General features: G+C 45.9%; 3 protein-coding genes across 3 annotated transcripts; 1 reads left to right on the forward strand and 2 right to left on the reverse strand.

Annotated features, from left to right (window-relative positions):
- Nucleotides 1–31: 31 nt before the first annotated feature.
- LOC123149617 (uncharacterized) lies at nucleotides 32–1,622 on the reverse strand. The gene is made up of 5 exons (XM_044569312.1): nucleotides 897–1,622; nucleotides 769–813; nucleotides 519–680; nucleotides 316–432; nucleotides 32–247 (listed from the first exon to the last, which is right to left on the reverse strand). Exons 1-5 carry the CDS (start codon nucleotides 961–963, stop codon nucleotides 33–35), a joined length of 606 nt encoding a protein of 201 aa, XP_044425247.1. The 5' UTR covers nucleotides 964–1,622; the 3' UTR covers nucleotide 32.
- A 2,445-nt stretch (nucleotides 1,623–4,067) lies between these two features.
- On the forward strand, nucleotides 4,068–13,587 carry LOC123149625 (DNA damage-binding protein 1). The gene is made up of 19 exons (XM_044569320.1): nucleotides 4,068–4,292; nucleotides 4,832–4,880; nucleotides 4,985–5,044; nucleotides 5,141–5,232; nucleotides 6,426–6,477; nucleotides 6,672–6,734; nucleotides 6,872–6,921; nucleotides 7,463–7,538; nucleotides 8,213–8,425; nucleotides 8,611–8,717; nucleotides 8,806–8,914; nucleotides 9,304–9,504; nucleotides 9,614–9,829; nucleotides 10,066–10,176; nucleotides 10,836–11,111; nucleotides 11,201–11,475; nucleotides 11,936–12,287; nucleotides 12,421–12,705; nucleotides 12,810–13,587. Exons 1-19 carry the CDS (start codon nucleotides 4,189–4,191, stop codon nucleotides 13,389–13,391), a joined length of 3,273 nt encoding a protein of 1,090 aa, XP_044425255.1. The 5' UTR covers nucleotides 4,068–4,188; the 3' UTR covers nucleotides 13,392–13,587.
- Nucleotides 13,588–13,879: 292 nt separating this feature from the next.
- On the reverse strand, nucleotides 13,880–16,584 carry LOC123082685 (uncharacterized). Its single transcript, XM_044504968.1, has 3 exons — nucleotides 14,561–16,584; nucleotides 14,314–14,446; nucleotides 13,880–14,265 (listed from the first exon to the last, which is right to left on the reverse strand). The coding sequence occupies exons 1-3, from the start codon at nucleotides 16,277–16,279 to the stop codon at nucleotides 13,880–13,882; spliced, it is 2,238 nt and encodes a 745-aa protein (XP_044360903.1). The 5' UTR covers nucleotides 16,280–16,584.
- Nucleotides 16,585–20,803: the final 4,219 nt, after the last annotated feature.

Consider the following 20,803-nt stretch of genomic DNA (forward strand, 5'->3'; position numbering starts at 1 on the left):
ATTTGGTGAGGTAAGAAGATGCAATCAATATCTTATGGTAGAAAAGTAGTACTCGGAGATGTAAATTTTTGGAGCTGGGTGACACCGGATTGTCCTGTAGCTGGTGTGTGTGATACAGTGGTATGGTCGGTCATCCTGGCAGTTGTAGCCTTTCTCTTCTCACGAGATAGGCGTTGTCGTTTTAATATTTCATCTTTGTTTTGTGCATACCGCTCCCTGTCCCTCTGCCTCCTTAATTCCTTAGGATCTGCGTAGATAATAAAACTAATTAGTGTAAATAGACAGGGTTGTATATACTTTGTTGATAGTCATTACCAATGGACATGGACACCGGTGTACGTCTTTCATTTTCCTGGGCATTGTTGTTAGCAGAATCAACGACCATTGTTGACTCACTGTAGGGCTGATGTTGCCTCCTAAGCTCGTCAGGGTCTAATATATGATACATTATAGTTATACTTTAGCATACAAAGGTAGTATTTGGATAATACAGAAGCATTCAGTACAAGGGCATTAACCTTGGGCTATCGGCTCGGGTGTATGTGCTACATTCTGCTCATCACCAAGCAGTGCCGTTGAAGCCTGTTTCTTTTCACGGGCTTCACGACGTCTTCTAAGAATGTCATCTCTATTGCGTGCATAATACTCTTTGTTCCTCTGCCTCTTCAATTCTTTAGGGTCTGTTTATTATAAATAAGTAATGCAAGTTAGCACAGAAGCAACAACAGAAACAGTAGCAGAAAGTAGGAACTGTTCGATGATAGTCACCTAATGATTGGTTGTTGCTTAAATCTTGAAATGGGGGGCTTGGGTCTGTATAAATACATATCGCGAGTCAGCACACGAGAAACAACAGAAACAGTAGAACAAAGTAGGAAATGTTTGCTGATAGTTACCCAATGGTTGGTTATTGCTTATATCCTGAAATGGGGTGCGCGGCCCCGCACGATTGGGAGACGACATACCGTCGCCTTCATGTGAATATTGATGACATTAATTTATTAGAACCATGGTTTCTGAAAAAACTTTGGGCTCGATTACTTTGAGATGATTGGATGAAGCAAAAATAGAGGTTTTGTAAACTGCAGACTGATCAATCTTTTAATCAAGCCATTAAAGGATGGCTGATCACTCTTTCAATAATTGCTACATTAGGTGGGGTTCATGTACTTCCCAGAAGTGCATGAGGCAGGGCTAGATAGGCAACTGGGATAGTTTCAGCTTTCATCTAATAAACTGATGTAAACTGGGGTGATTTATCTTTCCTGTGCCCTAGGTATAGTAAAAGTGCAATTGCACGGCATCTGAATGTCTTACTTTTACGATCTTACCTTTTTTGTATGTTTAATGTTTGATCTTCTGTTCTGAAAACCTGTAATCTTGAGCGCAGGGAAGAATCACAGCTGGTCCAGCCGTCCAGGGGCTGTGCAGGGCGGGGGCGGCCGCGCGGGTGCTGGGCGGGATCGTGGGCACTGGCGATCTAGCAGCCTTGTGCCACACTGCGAGGGGGCAGGGCAGCCTCCTTGGCGCCCGCTACGTCGATCGTGCAGGGAGGCGGCTGCGCGGTGGAGTGGCGCGAGGTTGGCGGCCGGAGAAGAAGGTGTTGGCGCGGTGGTGACGGAAGGCAGCAAGGCTCCTGCGCGATTGGGCTAGGAGAATCAATTCATTCCTTTCCTTCCTTAGGATATGCGTCCTTCCTTAGTAGATGCGATTGGAGTTTCCCGATTGTCTGGGGACGATTCGCTAGTCTCCAGGTGAAGCAGGTCAGTCAATGGAAATTGGTACGTGCACACCATGGCGGTATTGGATCAATTCTGGCTGTTAGATTCAGATTCGTGGGAGTAATCCAGCGGTGTTGAATGGGTCGGCTGTTTTGCTGGGGGTAATTGCGGGGTGCATCTAAGAAAGTTATTGTTGGATTGTTTTATAGTAGTGGAGAGAAGCTGGAGGAGATCAGAACAGACCCTTATCAAACGTCGAAAACAGAAAAAAGATGACCTCATTGATGGTGCCGAAGATGACCATGGGGCTCTGGTCCATCTCCAAGTTCGGAAGGCGCACCACGAGGGACCCATGCCAAAACCATGTTTCTGAGGACATGTTACTAGGAGAAACAATACAGACACATGCGAATCCGTTCGTGCTTGAACGGGGTCCAAGAACTTGCTTGCTGTCACTGCATATTTGATACATATGCTTGAATTCTTTTCCATAGGTTTAGAGCATCTCCACCCGTCCAAGGACCAATTTTTTTGGCGCTGGCGGACGAAAAATGTCCCACTCGCATCCTCACGACCTCAATTAGCACCAGATCTGGTCAAAATTTTGACCGACGATCCCACCCCAAACCCAGGATCCTCGGGGGCAACTATGGGAGGAGAGAGAGAGACTATTTTGCATGTCATTTGGCCCACCGTTAGCCTCCCACTCCCTCTCTCCTCACTTTTCCTCCGGGGCCCACCCATGTGCTGCTCTCTCTTCTTTTCTCCTTCTCTTCACCCACGGGCGCAACAGGGCAGGCAGCCACGGTGGGGTGCGGGCGAGCTCGGTGGGGTGCGGGCGATGCGAGCTCGGCAGCGCGTGGCTTTGACCGAGCCGACGCTGGGAGCGCGCTCGTGAACGTCACGTCGTTCGGCCGCACGCCAAGCGCCACCATGTCGTAGAGCATCTCCACCGCCTCAGCGCACCTGCCGCCCTACACAAGCAGGCCGACAACCAGTCCCTGCTCTCCGTTGTCGACGTCGGACCCGTCCTCGCCGACGGCAGGCCATGGACGCGGCGGAGGCCCGTCCCGCTCCGCTCGTGCCACCGCCTCCCGCGCTCGTCCTCCCGGTGCCGGATCTCGCGGAGGAGACACCGCAGCCGCAGGAGAAGGGGCCCGTGCCGACGACGACCGCTGCAGAGACAACAACGACGACCAGCACGGTTCACACGCTCCCTGCCGCGGTGGCGACGACCGCGAGCCCGCCTCCACCTCCCGCCGTGCCCGATGCCGAGCAGGGGCTGCAACAGCTCTCCAGGGTGCTCACCTCGCTAGGGTACAACAAGATGGCGTCAAAGGCGCCGCTCCTCGCTCGCGCGCCACCGCTGGCGAGGTGGCCCGGGGCCATCACCGTCTTCGCGGCCCCTGACGCCTTCCTCCAGGGCTCCTGCCCCATTTGCTCACGCTGCCACCTCCTCGAGCAACACATCGCCATGGGCTACTAGCCCCACTCCGAGCTCGCCGCCAAAGGCACCATGAAGATCCCCTCCGCCTCTGTCGCCCCTTGCGCGAGCGCGACCATGGACTTGATGGCCGGTAGGAGCGTGAAGTGGTCGAGCTGGGCAGAGGAGGCCGAGAGGGAGGAGAGCGGCGCGCCTGGGAGCTCCAACTAATGGGAAACTCCCTCCCAGAGCAAAATTAGCGCCGGCGAATCTTCATCCGGCGCAAAAATCGTCCCCCCCCGGGGGGGGGGGGGGGAGGGAGGGGGCACAACGGCTGGAGATGCTCTTAAATCTAGGGGTGCGGCACCTTACATACTTGTATCACTATCATTATCACATGAGAAAAACTGAAGAGATGTTCACTTGATAACTGAAGAGCACTTCACCTTCAGACCCGACAGTACGGTACATTGGTGTGGTGGTGGTGTCTTACCCATAACAGCCAGCTTGTCCCCCCTTCTCGGCGAGAGTCCTGCGTCCGCACACCGTCGCTGCACCCGCCGCCGACCTCCGTGCTCAGACGGCGACTGCCTGTCCCGCGCTCAGCACTCCGCTTGTGGCGGCGCGGCCCAAGTCCAGCGCCGAGGTCAGAACGGAGGAGGAGGAAGAAGCCGCCCCATCCTGGTCGGACGAAGAAGGGACGCGGCGGAGGAGGCTCACGGCCGGTGTATGGATCCACTGACCTTTTTTTTATTGAGGGGCCGACCCATCGTTTTTTTGTTTGGGCGACCCATCATCAATAAGAAGAGAGAAGAAAGGCCTCGCCACGGCCCAGAGGGAACGAGGCCCAGATTCAGGCCCATCAGGCGCGCGGAGGGCCGAAAGGCGGCCCGTTCGACCGTCGGCTAGCACCGTGAAAACGAAGGGGGACGGGAGCCCAGCCGCAGCGCACCGCATCTCCCCCCCTCCTCTCTCTCTCCTACCACCGCTCCACAGAGCCCAGAACCCTCCTCCTCCGGCGGCGGCGGCGGGCGGCGAGGGGAGATGAGCACGTGGAACTACGTCGTGACGGCGCACAAGCCCACCAGCGTCAGCCACTCCTGCGTCGGCAACTTCACCGGCCCCCACCAGCTCAACCTCATCGTCGCGTAAGCCCCCCGAATCCCCCAATCCACCGTCCATTAGGTAGGGTTCACCTCCCGCCCGCCCGGCCCCGCGCGCCCCGGCTGCCAGGTCCCGCGTTCGTGCCCGCGTGTCCTAGGGTTTTGCTCCCGGCCAGACGCGCCCGATTTGTTCTGCCGCTACTAGGGGTTCCTCTCCGGCGAGCCGCCCGGCAGGATCCGGGGCCATGGGTTACTGAGTGTACTGTACGGCCCTAGGGCGCAGCGCGGTGTTCTCTAGGTCTGGCCCGCCCTGCCGGAGCAAAATGGCACTGGTAGATAGGACGACGTGTCTGCGCCCTCACCACATGTAGGTACCCTGATGATGATAGACGGGGAATTTGTCAGATTTCATATGTGCCTGAATGCGGCGTATCGGTAATGCATTCAGGAAGCTGTTTCATCAGCTGCAGACTCGTGGTTCAGTAGCTAGATGCCACCATAGTTTTTCCCTTTTATTATTATTATTATGCCGGATTCCCGCCAAATCCCACTTCTAAACGCGCCCGGTTGCCGTCAACTTTCAGGAAATGCACCCGCATCGAGATCCACCTGCTCACGCCGCAGGGCCTTCAGGTAACCGACATACGCCGTACCCGTCGCTCACCTCTCTGTTTCTTTCTTTGCTTGCACAATAATCTGCCTTTTCCGCAAGGCCGTAACACTTGTTTTGTTGCCAGCCTATGCTTGACGTGCCCATATATGGGAGGATCGCGACGATCGAGCTCTTCCGGCCTCACGTGAGTCAGCGCCCCATCCCTTCAAAGGCTGCTTTTTGCTTTGTGTGGTGCGATGTTTCTGTGGGAATGATTCCTTACCTGTTTCCCCTGTTTCAGAATGAGGCCCAGGACTTCCTCTTCGTCGCCACGGAGAGGTACAAGTTCTGCGTCCTGCAGTGGGACGCAGAAAAATCAGAGCTTCTCACCAGGTATGGACTCGTTGTGCCCCTGGTTTTGCTTTGCAAGGCAAGTGCGTACATTGGCATGTATCCACGGATAATATTGGTGTTTTAGAATTAGGAAATTGGATAGTCCAATGGTTCTGGTTGACTGTCATGCAATTTTGTGTATCACGAGTCCCACACACTGTCATCAAGGTGATACCTTTTCATCCAGGCAGGCCAGGGAGGTTGCCATAGTTGATTACCTATTTGTCGTACATAGGGAGCATTCTTTACAGCACTAGCTGTAAATGGGCACCTTGATGGCCTTTTCTTTTTCATACAATCCCAGAAAAGGATTGGGTTCGACCATCAAGGGATAACGGAACAAAAACAAAAGAAAGCATCTTGGTGCAAAGCAAAAACTAAAGCAAGGTTCACAAATCGCTGCTGCATATATCCGCTAACTGAAAAAAAATTAAAGAACAACCCTGAGAGCACATTGCAAGTTTTATCCTAGGCCAGTTACTTGGAAGAAATAGCCGCCAAAGCCCAGAAAAGGTTCCATTGCATCGTTCATATTTTAGTCTTCCTCCATAACCGCTCCTGCTTCCGATTCATCTGTCTCATTGTCTGCAGCAGTCCTTGCTTCGATCCTCATTGTCCTCATCTTCCAAAAGTAAGCCTCCACCCCCTTTCTGCTAGCTGTTTAACAGTGGATCTTGTATCATTGCAAATTGCAAACAAATCAGGATATTGATCTTTCAAGGGTTTATCAATACACCAGGTATCACCCCAGAAGTTTGTTTGCTGCCCATTACCAATCATCATAATTCTTCCTTTATTAGTATACAACTGTTTGATCTTCAGAAAATCAGCCCAGCAAGGTGAACTATTGATAGAGCCATTTACCAGACTGACACCATTCTTTACTTTCCAGATTCCACCTATCATATTTTGGAAATATTACATTTTCTTCTAACTATATCCTGCCACATACCTTCCTTCCTTTCCAGATTCCACCACCATTTACACAGCAGGCTGACATTAATTTTTTCAAGATTGTGGATACCAAGCCCCCCTTTATACTTAGGTCTACAAATCACAGGCCATGCACCTAAATGATCTTGTGCCTGCATAATGTTTTGTTAAAAACAGGGCGCACATTGTCACTGCATGTTACTTTCTGAGAGTTATTAGCATGCTTTCACATGGGAGTATAATTTGTTTGGATTATGTAGATCCATGGGAGATGTTTCTGATCGCATTGGCCGCCCTACGGACAATGGACAGGTACTGTACTCAAAGCTTCAAGTTTCAACTCTACTTCTGGTTTGCGAAATGATATTGATTTATGCCTTATTTGAACTTCCCATTTATGTATCAGTTTATAGCATTCCGTATGTACTAAAGAGAGTGATGCACTCTGTCTCTTAATTTAAGCTGGAGCAATAATGCTGCTGGTGGCCTTTTTACTTGTAATGCAGATTGGGATCATCGACCCTGACTGTAGACTTATTGGCCTTCACCTCTATGATGGATTGTTTAAGGTAAGCCCAGTCTGCTACTTATGTTTTCAGGAATTTCGCTCATTCATTCTTGGAGTCAAGCTTCACATTCATATCACCAAGAGAGTTCTGTATGTTGCTCCTATTTCTTGTCCTTGAATGGAATCCTTGTGTGGCAGGTTATACCATTCGACAACAAAGGACAGCTGAAGGAAGCTTTCAATATCAGGTAACAGTATGGCATGAATAACTGAATGACGTTGCAGATTAAACCATTCATTTAGTGATATAGTCCAAACATTTATGTGGTACACTGTAGTCTGCAACTAGATTATTGGGGTGCATGGTCATGCTTTTGCCCGGTAGCTCTATGAGTTTGAATTTTTCTGAGATCTTGTTTCTTTTATCAGAGGCAAGCATAATGTGCTTTGTTCCGATTTCTCAGTGTTATATTTATGTTGCTTGATCTGCTATTGGTTTAGAAAAATGCGTAAATGATCTCGGTTCTGTTATTACTTTGTCTTTAAAATGCTTGTTGGTCAAGATAAAGCCTAAAGTTTCTCGAGCAGCATAGAAAGTCGTATTGGTGTTTGCATGCTTATTTCTGTCCTATAGTAACTAGTAGATGGATAGCACAGTTGTTAGAAGTTCATGATAGAGTTAATGCTTCATTAATGATGTTCTTTCTTAAGCCATTTGATCTGATTGACCTAGATGTGTTTACATCACTCTGCCCTATATTTAGCGTCTTTTTTCTTGTTATATGTCAGACTAGAAGAGCTTCAAGTGTTGGACATCAAGTTCCTGTATGGCTGTCTCAGACCTACGATAGTTGTCCTCTACCAGGTTTGCTCAAACTTATGCAATCTCTACATCATTTCTACTATTAAAATCAAAATCCAGCAGGACAGAGTATTGAACTAAATAAATTGATAGGGTTTGCCCTTCTACTCAAGTGGAAAAAATACAGTGTATTAGTTTATGCATTTAATCCATGTTTCTTTACCCTTTAAAATGTAATCTGTTCGCAACTTGCATTTCTTTTCACTGCTTATACATGGTATACCATATGTTACTGGTGCATGTTTGTAGCTTTGAGTTTCTAGATTAGTTGATAATGATATCCAGTCATTTTTTTTATGTCCATATTTTTAAATTTTTGTTTCAACATGTCGATGCAATTCAATACTACTGAGATGATTACTTGTTTCTTTTTTAAAATAAACAAAACTGACTTGCTCTTCATTGTTCCATTCCTCGCTGTAAAACTAAGTTACCCCTATAGGAACTCTTGGACTGGTTTTTTACTTTTAGCATCACAAGCTGTGCCATTTATCTACTGAAATAATCTTACTTTTATCTTTTGGGCACTGACTGAACATACCTTCTCTTTATTGCCGCTGTGCCCAATCTTTTTACTTTTAAGTTTCGTACTTTCATAATTCTGTTACGAATAATTTGACCACTAGCGTAATAGTAACAGATCTTGATGACTTATAGTTTCTGTACTTACATGTCAGGATAACAAAGATGCCAGGCATGTTAAGACATATGAAGTTGCACTGAAGGAGAAAGACTTCGTTGAGGGTCCTTGGTCACAGAACAATTTAGACAACGGAGCTGGTCTTTTAATACCTGTACCAGCTCCACTCGGCGGTGTCATAATAATTGGCGAGGAGACAATAGTTTACTGCAATGCTAATTCTACATTTAAAGCTATACCAATCAAACAGGTAATACTTACATCTCTTCATTTTTCTTGTATTCTACTCCCTCCGTTCCTAAATATAAGTCGTTGGGGGGAGTGTAAACTGAACTCCCCCAGTGACTTATATTTCGGAACAGAGGTAATAGTCACTAGTTACATGATCTGTACAGTGATGTAAATATTTACCCTTGATCTTCTATTTCTTGCCAGTCCATCACAAGAGCTTACGGAAGGGTTGACCCAGATGGCTCTCGCTATTTACTTGGTGATAATTCAGGCATTTTGCATTTACTTGTCCTTACCCAGGAACGGGAAAGGTACTAGCCCGTGCACTAATTTTGGAACAAAAAGAATCTTTGACTTACTACTTACAAATTCTCTTTTCATGTGTTGGTTACTTTTTAGGGTAACTGGTTTGAAAATTGAGAATTTGGGAGAGACTTCAGTTGCATCGTCAATATCGTATCTTGATAATGGTGTTGTCTATGTTGGTTCTCGATTTGGTGATTCACAGGTGGGTCAGTAGCAAAGTTACAAGCTGCCACTACTCTTGCTTCTTACTCCATGCTAGAGAAACAACCTGTGTCTACTTTGGTGCCATGCAGCAATTGAATATACATGCTACTCTTTCACTGCTCCATGTTAGATGAAAAATCTTGCATCTCCATTGGTAACTCGTACTAGTGCTTATGTCAAATTGTTTTAAGCTACTCTCCCACCCTCACCCCCCTAAAAGTAAAAGTAAAGCAGTAACAACTAACAGGGCAGTGCACCCACAGAATTGTATGCCTGCATTTTGCAATAAAATGTGTGCACTTAATGTACTGGCAACAAAGTTTCAGTCATCTGTTGTGTAGTTCTTCAGAATTGAAATTTGCACTAAATGATTTGTGGTCTTGACAGCTGGTAAAGCTGAATCTCCAACCTGATGCAACTGGTTCATTCGTCGAAATCCTTGAACGGTATGTGAATCTTGGACCCATTGTGGACTTCTGCGTGGTTGACCTTGATAGGCAAGGGCAAGGTCAGGTGGTCACTTGTTCAGGAGCATTCAAAGACGGTTCCATTCGAGTGGTTCGTAATGGTATAGGGATTAATGAGCAGGTACTGAATTGTGCATAATCAATTTTTTGCAAGGAAATTAACAGTACTCTGACATGTCCTATAATTTACTCTAGAAAGCTGATCTGTATATCTTCTCCTGTGCAAGTAGGCTTCAGTAGAGCTGCAAGGCATCAAGGGATTGTGGTCACTGAAGTCTTCCTTCAATGATCTCTATGACATGTATCTGGTGGTGAGCTTTATAAGTGAGACTCGGTTCTTGGCTATGAACATGGAAGATGAATTAGAAGAAATTGAGATAGAAGGGTTTGATGCACAAATCCAGACTTTGTTCTGCCAAAATGCCATCAATGATATGCTTATACAGGTGCCTTTTCTAATGAATTATTTAGTTTATTTGCCTTCCTTGATAAACCACAACTATATTATTGTGTGTCCCAGTAAAAAATCTGGGAGCTAGGGAAGTTAAATGAAACAGTAGATGGAAATGGATTAATCCCAAGTAATGAATGAAAAAGTATTGTCGATGATTTCAATATTTTGTAGTCATGTTGTATGTGCCTGGTTTCCTTTTAGCATCTTATGAGCTATTCTCGATGGCAGGTTACTGCTAATTCTGTCCGGTTAGTCAGTTGCACTTCTCGGGAGCTGGTGGATCAGTGGAATGCACCGGAAGGATTTTCAGTCAATGTTGCATCAGCTAATGCCAGTCAGGTGGGTATCTTCATGTGACCCCTCCTTTCTCTTTGGGCATATTGCCAACGATGACCAGCTTATTAAACATGTGTGTGACAGAAAATATGACTTGGGGGTATTCATGTTTTAATTCTTTGTCAATACACATAATCATAGTCAACAAAGACAAATTGACCAAACTACACCGAGAAGTATACTTTTTTTCTGCGGAAAGGAGAGGTTTAGAGATATGGATCATAAGCAAGAGAAGGGAGGGGAACTAATCACTTACTGTTGATAAACCGGTCCACTTTCATCACTGGCGCTTCTTGTGTATGCCTTTCAGTTTTTTCTTCATTTTGTATTGTTAACTTTGTTTGTTGACTACCAAAGTCAAAATCTTTGTATTATTTTATTTTTACCTACAAAATAATGCTCTGGAGTGTCATTTAGGCCTCTTGTGGCTGGACTTCAGAGACACTTGTTGACATTTTTGTATTATTTTATTTTTACCTACAAAATAATGCTCTGGAGTGTCATTTAGGCCTCTTGTGGCTGGACTTGAGAGACACTTGTTGATTAGTAGGTGGATATATATGCCAGCATGTCTGTGCTTGACAATGCTAAATGCATGATTTGAATTCACATTAATATTAGCTTTCTGCTGTAACTTGAAATAATACATTTTGTGTTTGCAGGTCCTGTTGGCGACCGGTGGTGGCCATCTTGTTTACCTAGAGATTAGGGATGCTAAGCTGGTTGAAGTGAAACATGCGCAGCTAGAGCATGAGATATCTTGTGTTGATTTGAACCCAGTAGGGGAGAATCCACAGTATAGCTCTCTGGCTGCTATTGGGATGTGGACTGATATAAGTGTTAGCATATTTTCGCTTCCTGACCTTGAATTAATCAGGAAGGAAAATTTAGGTGGAGAAATTGTTCCTCGGTCAGTTCTGATGTGCACCTTGGAAGGGGTATGTTGCTGACCTCATGTTTCATCAGAAAAAGATAAAGCTAATTTAAGTTACCAATGTTGTTGACCTCGGTTAATTTACCTTTTCAGATTTCATATTTGCTTTGTGCACTTGGAGATGGTCACCTTTTCAGTTTTCTTCTGAATGCAAGCACAGGTGAACTAACCGATAGAAAGAAGGTTTCTCTTGGTACCCAGCCAATTAGCCTTCGTACATTCTCATCAAAGGGCACAACCCATGTGTTTGCTTCGTCTGATAGACCAACTGTTATCTACAGTAGCAATAAAAAGCTGCTGTACAGCAATGTCAATCTGAAAGAAGTTAATCATATGTGTCCTTTCAATACAGCTGCTTTTCCTGACAGGTATCTCTCTCTTTCTATCTGAGAATGGCTGGTTTTTTGGCTCTTAATGCTTGTATGCCGGCAGAATCAATATATTTGCATTACCTTGATTACAATATATGATGAAACCTGACATATTCTGTGCTGAAAACAATAGTGCTAATAATCCCCTTTCATTTTCTCATACAATATGTTCTTCTTTTGACTTGTTTACGCCATATCCATTTGTTCTTGATGCATACAAGCCAATGTTATGATTATCATTCATCATTTTAGTTTCTTATATATTACACTGTACAAAATTATATGATGTAAAACGAAGGGCTGCTAATGCTAAGCTGTTCTACTTGATGGTATGGGCTTTTCACATGTTCCTTGTGTTTCATTCCATGAATTTCTTGGCAGCAGTTACTTTGAAATGATATGATGATTGTCTTAAACCTGCTGTTAAGTTGGTTTCTTTTGTGTATATAATTCACAGCCTTGCAATTGCTAAAGAAGGTGAACTTTCAATTGGAACTATTGATGATATCCAGAAGCTTCATATCCGCACGATTCCGTTGAATGAACAAGCACGGCGCATTTGCCATCAGGAACAGTCGAGGACACTGGCGTTCTGCAGTTTCAAGTACACCCAGAATAGCATGGAGGAGAGCGAGGCGCATTTCATTCGTCTGATGGATCATCAAACTTTTGAGTTTCTGTCTACACATCCTCTTGATCAATACGAATGTGGTTGCTCCATGATTAGCTGCTCATTCTCGGATGATAATAACTTCTATTACTGTGTGGGGACGGCATATGTTCTACCTGAGGAGAATGAACCGACAAAGGTAATAATTAGAAGAGCTTGGTGTTCCCTTATTGTTGTGTTCTCTTTTGTACCTCCTTTAACTTTGTTGATAATAATTTCTTTGTTATTTTTTCCTGCACATAGTGCTTACATGACTATGCATCTTGGTGTAGGGCCGGATCCTTGTATTTGCAGTTGAAGATGGAAGGTTGCAATTAATTGTAGAGAAAGAAACAAAAGGAGCTGTCTATTCCCTAAATGCATTCAATGGGAAATTGTTGGCAGCTATCAACCAGAAGATTCAGTTATACAAGTGGATGACGCGGGAGGATGGTTCACATGAACTGCAATCTGAATGTGGCCATCATGGTCACATTCTCGCCCTGTATACCCAAACCCGTGGTGATTTCATTGTAGTTGGAGACCTGATGAAATCGATATCCTTGCTTGTGTACAAGGTAAGCATTAGCTGTTTGACATCTCTGATGCACATAACACGGGTTCCATATGTATAGCAGTTCTCCATCAGGCCAATGACTAATGTTCTCCTTTTCTTGAACAGCATGAGGAGAGTGCGATCGAAGAGCTTGCTAGGGACTACAACGCAAACTGGATGACTGCAGTTGAGATGATTGATGACGACATCTATGTCGGTGCAGAGAACAGCTACAACCTTTTCACCGTGCGCAAGAACAGCGATGCAGCCACAGATGAGGAGAGGGGCAGGCTGGAGGTGGTCGGGGAGTACCACCTCGGAGAGTTTGTGAACAGGTTCCGGCACGGGTCGCTTGTGATGCGCCTCCCGGACTCTGAGATGGGCCAGATCCCCACGGTCATCTTCGGCACCATCAACGGGGTCATCGGCATCATCGCCTCCCTGCCCCACGACCACTATGTGTTCCTGGAGAAGCTCCAGACAACCCTGGTCAAGTTCATCAAGGGCGTGGGCAGCCTGAGCCACGAGCAGTGGCGGTCGTTCCACAACGACAAGAAGACGTCGGAGGCCCGCAACTTCCTGGACGGCGACCTCATCGAGTCCTTCCTCGACCTCAACAGGGCCAAGATGGAGGAGGTGGCCAAGGCGATGGCGGTCCCCGTAGAGGAGCTGTCCAAGCGGGTGGAGGAGCTGATGAGACTGCATTAGGTGGTAGCGCCGGGCCGTGTATATCCTGTTTTATTCGTTCGTTATCGCTGTGTTGTAAACCGTTGGCGGCTTGAGAATGATCCTCTGCAAGTGTTTGTAGCAGCATTCCTTTTCTGTTTTTTGACTTTGATAAGAGTGTAACTTTATCTGTGCTGATGTAGAATTTTAGTGGTGAATCGCCGTGGTTTATGTGCAATTGTCAACATGACACCCAGAAAGTTTGGCATAATTGTTAGGCGTATGTAAAACGGTGATAACCATCCTGAATGCAAAGCTTTAAACTTGAGGTTTCAGATTCAGATACAGTGACAGAACATTCTCTCTCACTGATCACAAACACAGATATTACAAATAATATGTAAACGACATTTTCTTCATGAGAAGTACACTGACAGAAAAAACTACACACAAATGCATAGTCTTTGTACAAAATACATAACCAATCAGTGAAAGAAAATACAGAAAGAGTATCTAAACATGATTGCAAATCAACCACCGAAAGAGGCAGATGGTAGCCTGGTAGCAAGCAGTTCTTTCGCTTCTCTCACGAGGGACGCGAGAGTGCGCCCATCAAGCTTCATTCTAGTTTCGGAGCTGCTGGCAGAAGAACAAACCACTGAGTAGTCGAGATCCAGCATTTTCTTGGAAGTACCAGAGAGTGCCTCTATCAAGCTTCCAAAGTCCTCTTGCTTGAAGAACCCGCCACTAGTGTAGTATTTCATCATTGATATGACCATATTACCGGTAGCCTTGCACAATGACAAGTTTTCGACGGTGGAGTCACTTTTTTCAACTACTATCTGCTTGAGCTTGTTTAGAAAGTTAGATGCATCCAACTGAGGATGCAAATCAATGATCAACCTCATGTCGTAGACTGTGCCACAAAGGGATAACAATGGCGATAGCAAGTTCAATGGCATACTTGAGAGTGCGTCCACCTGGAATCCCTCGTACTTCTTGTCCCGATCACTGTATTCTTCTTTGCCATCACACAGGCTTTCTATGTCTTTTCCATTATGCGTTACGTCTCCACAACAAAGTATTTTTCCAATCACCTATCATGAGAATGAAATTAGCACTCTTAATTACACTAAATAAGGTGATAAATCAAGTGTATTGGCAACAATTAATAATGCAGGGGTATTCATCATTTGACAAGGACTAATTACCCCGAGGATTGCCTTCTTAAGTTTGCGAAGGTATTCATCATCCTTGGTGTAATGGGTACATAGATGCTCAAGAATTTCAGCAGCTGCTTGTCCGCATGTCTTGTCCTCTTCATGTAAAAGCACTTGAGCGAAACTATCAACAACATCACCACTTGTTTGTATGACAATTGTGGCATCACTAATTCGGCCAAGGGAACATATCTCAGACAGTGCTTCTCCTGCATATCCTCTGATGGAGCTGCTATACTCGTTATTGTGAGTAAAGATGTTCACTAGCAGCCTAACAAAGTCTTCTCTGCAATAACTATTTCCTCTTTTGAGAAAATCGAAATTAGCTGATATGTTTGTTCCGATAGTATCCTTGTACAATCGTCTGAGAATCCAAATGGCTCTTTGCCGCAGCTCTTCTTTACAATTTTTACAGCTAACAATCCTCTGGAGAGTGCCGATTGCTTTTGCGTCGCTTGATATTTCACGACGTAGCTTGGTCCCAGTTTCTCCTTGAGCATTGGTTAATTGGCTCATCACTTCCATTGATCGATCTACTACTTCGTACCATGTACCATGATCACGAGTGGTGTGGTCGAGTAGGTCAGAAGTGACGGGCGCCATGATCTTGGAGACTAGATCCCGGGTGTCGCTCATGACTCTGCAATTGTTTTCGTCGGCAGCAAGATTCCGGAGGATAGACAGGCCTTGTAACAACAACTCCTTGTAGGCTTCCCCAAGTTCGCCTGCCAGTGAAGGGCGCCGACGAGTGACCTGTAGTTTCAAATGATGCTCATATTCTTTTTTGGAACTGGTATATGGCTCGGCTAAGTTGTATTGTTCAAACGTCCCGATTAGGGAAGATATGTGTTGAATACCCCGAGGAAACTGCTCCAAATTAATGTAGAATGCAAGTCGCTCCACTATCGTCGCGGCCTGGTTTCTTATCTCTCTGTCATGTAGGCCTCTTGAATCCATCATCTCTAGCAATTTTTGCAGTACGTGTCGAGAGGATGATGCAGACAAGACCAGATGTTTCATGAGCATGCGCTGCCCAGTGACATTGCTCGGACTATCCCAAATATCCTGCATCTCCACCATGCTTATGGCTGCGTACAAGATCTTCACCCCGGAAATGCAGTCAACTGGTGAATTGGAACCAATCTTGTCAACAGCATATGAGGTAAGGTTCCTTCCTTCCGCAAATGTCGGGTCCTTCTCACATCCTCTCTTTGTTTCGCGCAAGTAATTCTGAAGTACTACTTGAACTTTCGAGTCGGCCCCGGCCTTAGGCATCCTCTTCTCCGCGCGACCCAACACGAACCTATAGCAGAAGAGCACACCCTGGAGCAGAGCAAGGTAGTACAAGGTGTCCATAGCCGGCGATAGGTTTGATGCTTCTCCATCCGAGTTGCTCCCATAATCGTGCTCTATCAGACGCCACAATGAAATCACTCCGGACATGAATATCCCAAGCACGTATATAATCGCCAGAGGGCCCAATATTATGGCAAACACCACTACTTGAACCAATGTTAAAAGTAATGCCACCGACATGAGACACATATAAGTCAAGAAATGAATCACCAGAGGGCCTGGGTACATCGTCATCTGAGGGGCCATATGTTCACCTACTATGCCCCAAACAATGGCCACGAAGAACCCCATGAATGCATTCTTCATATAGCCTAGTTTCTCATTCAGATTAACATCAAAAATCCTGTTGTACATCTTTTGTAGTCAGAGCTATATATAAGTGATACGAAAAAAAAAGGGAGAGAGGAGTACTAACCCAGCTGTCTGTACAAGGGTGATGAAGGTCAAACACCAAAAGTCCTTCTTATGCAGCATAGAGACGAAGCCACCGAGAAGTACAACGGTGGTCCAAGTAAGCACCAAGAAACCCAAGCCCTTGATGGCCATGGATAGATAACTCATGAACACAGCGTAGCGGTTGATAACCTTTACCTCAGTCCAATCGCTGTCATCAACAAGCTGTTCCAGGTTAACCGCCATTAACTCCACAGTCCACACACACCCTGAAGAAAGTCAATCCGATCGATGGGAATGGAATTAGCTAGCTAGCTTACAAACGAAGAAGATACTAATTAAGTAGCTAGACAAGACGGAGAGTGGATTTTTTTAGCCTCCATGCAGGTCAACCTTCTATCCAAGCCATCCAGCTTTGCATTGAGACCCGTGATCTCTCGCTGTACAAGTTTCATGTTTTTGATTCTCCCAAACAAAACAACATCTGAACTTGAAACTTTGCAGGTCAACAACGCAGCACGAGTACTACACAGTGCATAAAATGTTGTAGATTCTTTTGTTGTGCAACATAAATATCTAAAATGATAGAGTTTAAAATAAGATTGATCGTTTTAGATATTTCTCATGCACCAACAAATGGGAAATCATTTCCGAACGTTTTAGTACTCATATGCTCTAGACCCGCAAAGTTTCAAGTTCAAATGTTTGTTCGTTTGGAAGAAACAAAATAGAGAAAGTTCTAATCACATGTCTCAACACAAACAAGGATGGGGCTAGCTCATTTATGCAGCTAGCTAGACAAACCCGCCCGTGTGCAATTAAGAAGATGAAATCATATGCATTCAAGGGATTGATCTCACCTGCAGCTACAGGAAGTGAAGCTAGCCTGAAGCTGCCCCGGCCAGCCGGCCTCAGACTGCTAGCTGCTGAAGAGGAGAGAGGAATCTATCACGGCTCAGATCGTTCTGGTCAGGCTAGTTGAGAAGGAAGGCTGCACAAGGACCTAGAGAACACATACGATTAGATATTGACAGAGACCAAGCGAGCTTGCATGCATTTTGGTCAAGTCAATATATGTGTTTCCTCCATTAGCAGTTCATCAATGAGTATATCTAGAGATGGACAACCATAAAATAAACAGGCCGGCCATCGGTGGCTATCCATGGCTCAACTATGAACTAACAAGGTTTTGGATGTATGCTTTTTTTTTTCTTTTTAAGATCTTGACCAAGACCGAGCGGGCTAGGCCAATGTGAGCAGCTAGTCCCAACGCTTAACTAATCAATTAGCCGGCCGGCCAGGCTGTTCAGCTTAGCCACCTAACATGGTTTTGGAAGTAAACCAGCAATCTACATCATTCCCTGCGGTTGTTTAGCAATCTACATCACCAGATAGGCCAATGCGGGCTAGGCCAATGTGACCATGCATGTACCATGATCATCGGTGGTATGGTCCAGTAGGCCGGAAGTGACAGGCGCCATGATCTTGGATACCAGATCTCGGGTGTCGCTAATTAATGACTCTACAATTGTTTTCATCGGCAGCAAGATCCCCGAGGATAGATAGGCCTTGTAGAAACGATCCCTTGTAGGCCTTCCCAAATTCGCCGGCTAGTGAAGGGCGTCGACGAGTAACCTGCTTCTTCAAATGCTGCTCATATTGTTCTTGGGAACTGGGATATGGCTCGGCAATACTGTATTGTTCGAATGTCCCGACCAGTGAAGATATGTGTTGAATACCTCGAGGAAAACTGCTCCAAATTAATGCTGAATGCAAGTCGCTCCACTATTGTCGCGACCTGTTTTCTGCTGTTTCTGTCATGTAGGTTTCTTGAATCCAGCATCCCCAGCAGTTTCTGCAGTACGTGTCGAGAGGATGATGCGTACAAGATGAGATGCTTCATCAGCACGCGTTGCTTAGTGGCATTTTCCTGATCATTCACCATGCGTATGGCTGCCTCCAATATCTCCACCCCGGAAATGCAGTCCTCAGGTGAACCGGAAGCAATCTTGTCTACAGCATATGTGATGAGGTCCCTCCCTTCCACATCCTCTCTTTGTTTCGCGCAAGTAGTCTTGAAGTATTGGTTGAACTTGCCAGTCTTTGGTGGCCATAAATTTCCCCGCACGACCCAACACGAACCTATAGCAGAAGAGCGCACCCTGCAACAAAGCAAGGTGTCCATCGTTGGCGCCAGGTTTGATGCTTCTCCATCGGAGTTGCCCCCGTAATCGTGCTCTTTCAGGCGCCAAAGTGATATTACTCCGGACATGAGTATCCCAAACACATATATAATTGCCAGAGGGGCCAATATCATGGCGAACACCAATACTTGAACAAACTTCAAAAGTGATGCCAACAAAAAGGAACAAACTTCAAACTTCAAAAGTGATGCCAACAAAATGGTTCTCTAGGAACTTTTGAAGTTTGTTCCTTCAAAAGCAATACTTTCGTACTTGCTACACTTTTGGTGTTTGACACTAAGGAGCAGTCAAATCACACAGTAAGTTAGTCGGAAGAAGCAACCATCATTTCAATCTTCAATGACACATATGCAATATAAAATGGTTGATATGGTGAGAAAAATAAAACCACTATATATACATTAGCAGGAGCCTAAGCTACAAGCCTACTTGCTTGGGTTGCTCTCTTCACAAGCATAGAAGGATGGTGGCCACACCGCTGGTCACATATCCGGCCTGATCCCGCAGCTGGGGGAAGGGAACAATGTTCTGCATAGACCCAGTCGACATCGGCGAGGGAGAAAACCCACAGTCGGTGCGTCCTAATCGGGGGTCACCGCGGTATGGGCCGATGCCGCGTCCCAACCTCCCTTCTAGATACAGCCCGACGTCCCAGGTAGTCCATCTTCCTTTTGGAGCCGGCTTGCTCCACTACCGCAGCTCCCCACGTAGCTCCATCTCCATGTCGATCTTTCTATACTTCTACCGCTTCTACTTGTGATGAATTTATGTCTCATGAACTAGTGCCACTACTATTATTCTAATCACACTTCTTCAATATCTTTTGCCACCAGGGATGCTCAGCTCGATTTTAGTGGAACTGCACAAAAGCATAGTATGATCCGAGGGTGCCATCCGTCTTTCCTTCGACAGGTTCTACCTGGCCAGGAAATTAAATACTGTTTAGGGTTTAGGGTTTAAGTCGTAGTGACCCCATCAATAGTTTTTCTTTTGTACACGCTCTCACAACTTTTGCATTTAGTTGTGAAGTAAATATTGGCTATGATCTGTGAATCATTGAGATGCATCCGCATGCGTGTTATTTTTCCTTTGTATTTGATGGAATGTTGTAACGGGGGCAACCTTGGAGTAGGAATGAAAATGGAGTGGAAAGTTTTCGTTTTTCCGGAGAAAAAATGGAAACAGAGAGAAACCAACGTTTCGTTTTGTTGGATCGCGCCATCGAGCAAAACCAACGTTTAAATCATGTCTGTCGCGTTCGTGTCTCACCCTCCTCCACGGCTCGACCCCACACAGTCGCTCGGCATGCCACTCACTGCAAACCGAGTATACGATAACTTTCCCGCCTGCTTGTCGATGGATCGCGCCATGGAGTACTAGCACTGGTGGAAGAGATTGTAGTGGTCGACATCCAAGAAAGCGGAGTTGGGGGAGGACAGCTAGCTGTAGCACGGGCTCCCAAGAACTTTTTACATGCATGTTGTGGCCGACTATTGCGACCTTTGAACGCGGAGCAGTCGCGTGCACCAGGAAGCGGCCGGAGCCCCAGTGAGAGGTCACGTCCGCTCTGGCTGGGCATGCATGCGGCATTGACCGTTTCCGGCGGGAAGCATGCATGGGTGATGAAGAGGGTTCAGGTTGGTCAGGAGCGGCCGTGGCAGCGGTCCAGACGCCCGCAAACAAGAGATGTTGTACGTTAATATTGCTGCGTATATAATTAACAACATAAATAATGTGCCAGTTGGACAAATATGATTGGAGATGGAGATGCAAATGGAATTTTATGTAAACACGGATATGCATGTCTATGTCTATGTGTGTGTGAGCGACGACTCTCGCCACCTGGAAGCGAGGGCGTGTTTTTAATCGAGTTTTCTTTCTTGGTACGTTAAAAAATTGTCCGCCAGTTTTCATTTGTTTTTTCCGGGAACACGCGTATTCTATTTAAAACCACTACTATGGAGAGATTTTTTTACTCCATTATAGCCTCTTGTTTGAGTTTCTTGCGTCTTGCTCTCTCACCCTCTCCATATCAAAACAAGATGACAATGTCCACTCTATCTCTCTCCTCACTGGTGGACACAGATCCGACCGAATCCCGTTCGCTGCGGGAGGTGAGGAGGTGCAGCGTTGACGTTGTAGCTGTCGGCAATGGAGGAAGCAGATGCACACCGTCCTCTCGGAGCCGGCGCTGGCGCGGACGAAGGTCCTCCGCGCCCTTGTTCAGTGCCATCGTGTGGACAGATCCCGCCCGCCCGCCTAAGCGACATCTCGCCCACCT

Source organism: Triticum aestivum, chromosome 1B (assembly GCF_018294505.1).
Source record: "Triticum aestivum cultivar Chinese Spring chromosome 1B, IWGSC CS RefSeq v2.1, whole genome shotgun sequence".
Lineage (NCBI taxonomy): Eukaryota > Viridiplantae > Streptophyta > Magnoliopsida > Poales > Poaceae > Triticum > Triticum aestivum.

What these genes read in the sequence shown, in the direction of transcription:
- LOC123082685 (XM_044504968.1), bottom strand. Translation starts at nt 16,279, where the DNA reads ATGTACAACAGGATTTTTGATGTTAATCTGAATGAGAAACTAGGCTAT. An exon ending in TTAAGAAGGCAATCCTCGGG is followed by an intron (nt 14,447 to 14,560) that starts GTAATTAGTCCT and finishes TTCTCATGATAG; the next exon opens with GTGATTGGAAAAATACTTTG. An exon ending in CCAGGTGGACGCACTCTCAA is followed by an intron (nt 14,266 to 14,313) that starts GTATGCCATTGA and finishes TTTGTGGCACAG; the next exon opens with TCTACGACATGAGGTTGATC.
- LOC123149617 (XM_044569312.1), bottom strand. Translation starts at nt 963, where the DNA reads ATGTCGTCTCCCAATCGTGCGGGGCCGCGCACCCCATTTCAGGATATA. An exon ending in ACCCGAGCCGATAGCCCAAG is followed by an intron (nt 433 to 518) that starts GTTAATGCCCTT and finishes ATCATATATTAG; the next exon opens with ACCCTGACGAGCTTAGGAGG. An exon ending in ACCGGTGTCCATGTCCATTG is followed by an intron (nt 248 to 315) that starts GTAATGACTATC and finishes TTATCTACGCAG; the next exon opens with ATCCTAAGGAATTAAGGAGG.
- LOC123149625 (XM_044569320.1), top strand. Translation starts at nt 4,189, where the DNA reads ATGAGCACGTGGAACTACGTCGTGACGGCGCACAAGCCCACCAGCGTC. An exon ending in CTTACCCAGGAACGGGAAAG is followed by an intron (nt 8,718 to 8,805) that starts GTACTAGCCCGT and finishes GTTACTTTTTAG; the next exon opens with GGTAACTGGTTTGAAAATTG. An exon ending in AGGAGAATGAACCGACAAAG is followed by an intron (nt 12,288 to 12,420) that starts GTAATAATTAGA and finishes ATCTTGGTGTAG; the next exon opens with GGCCGGATCCTTGTATTTGC.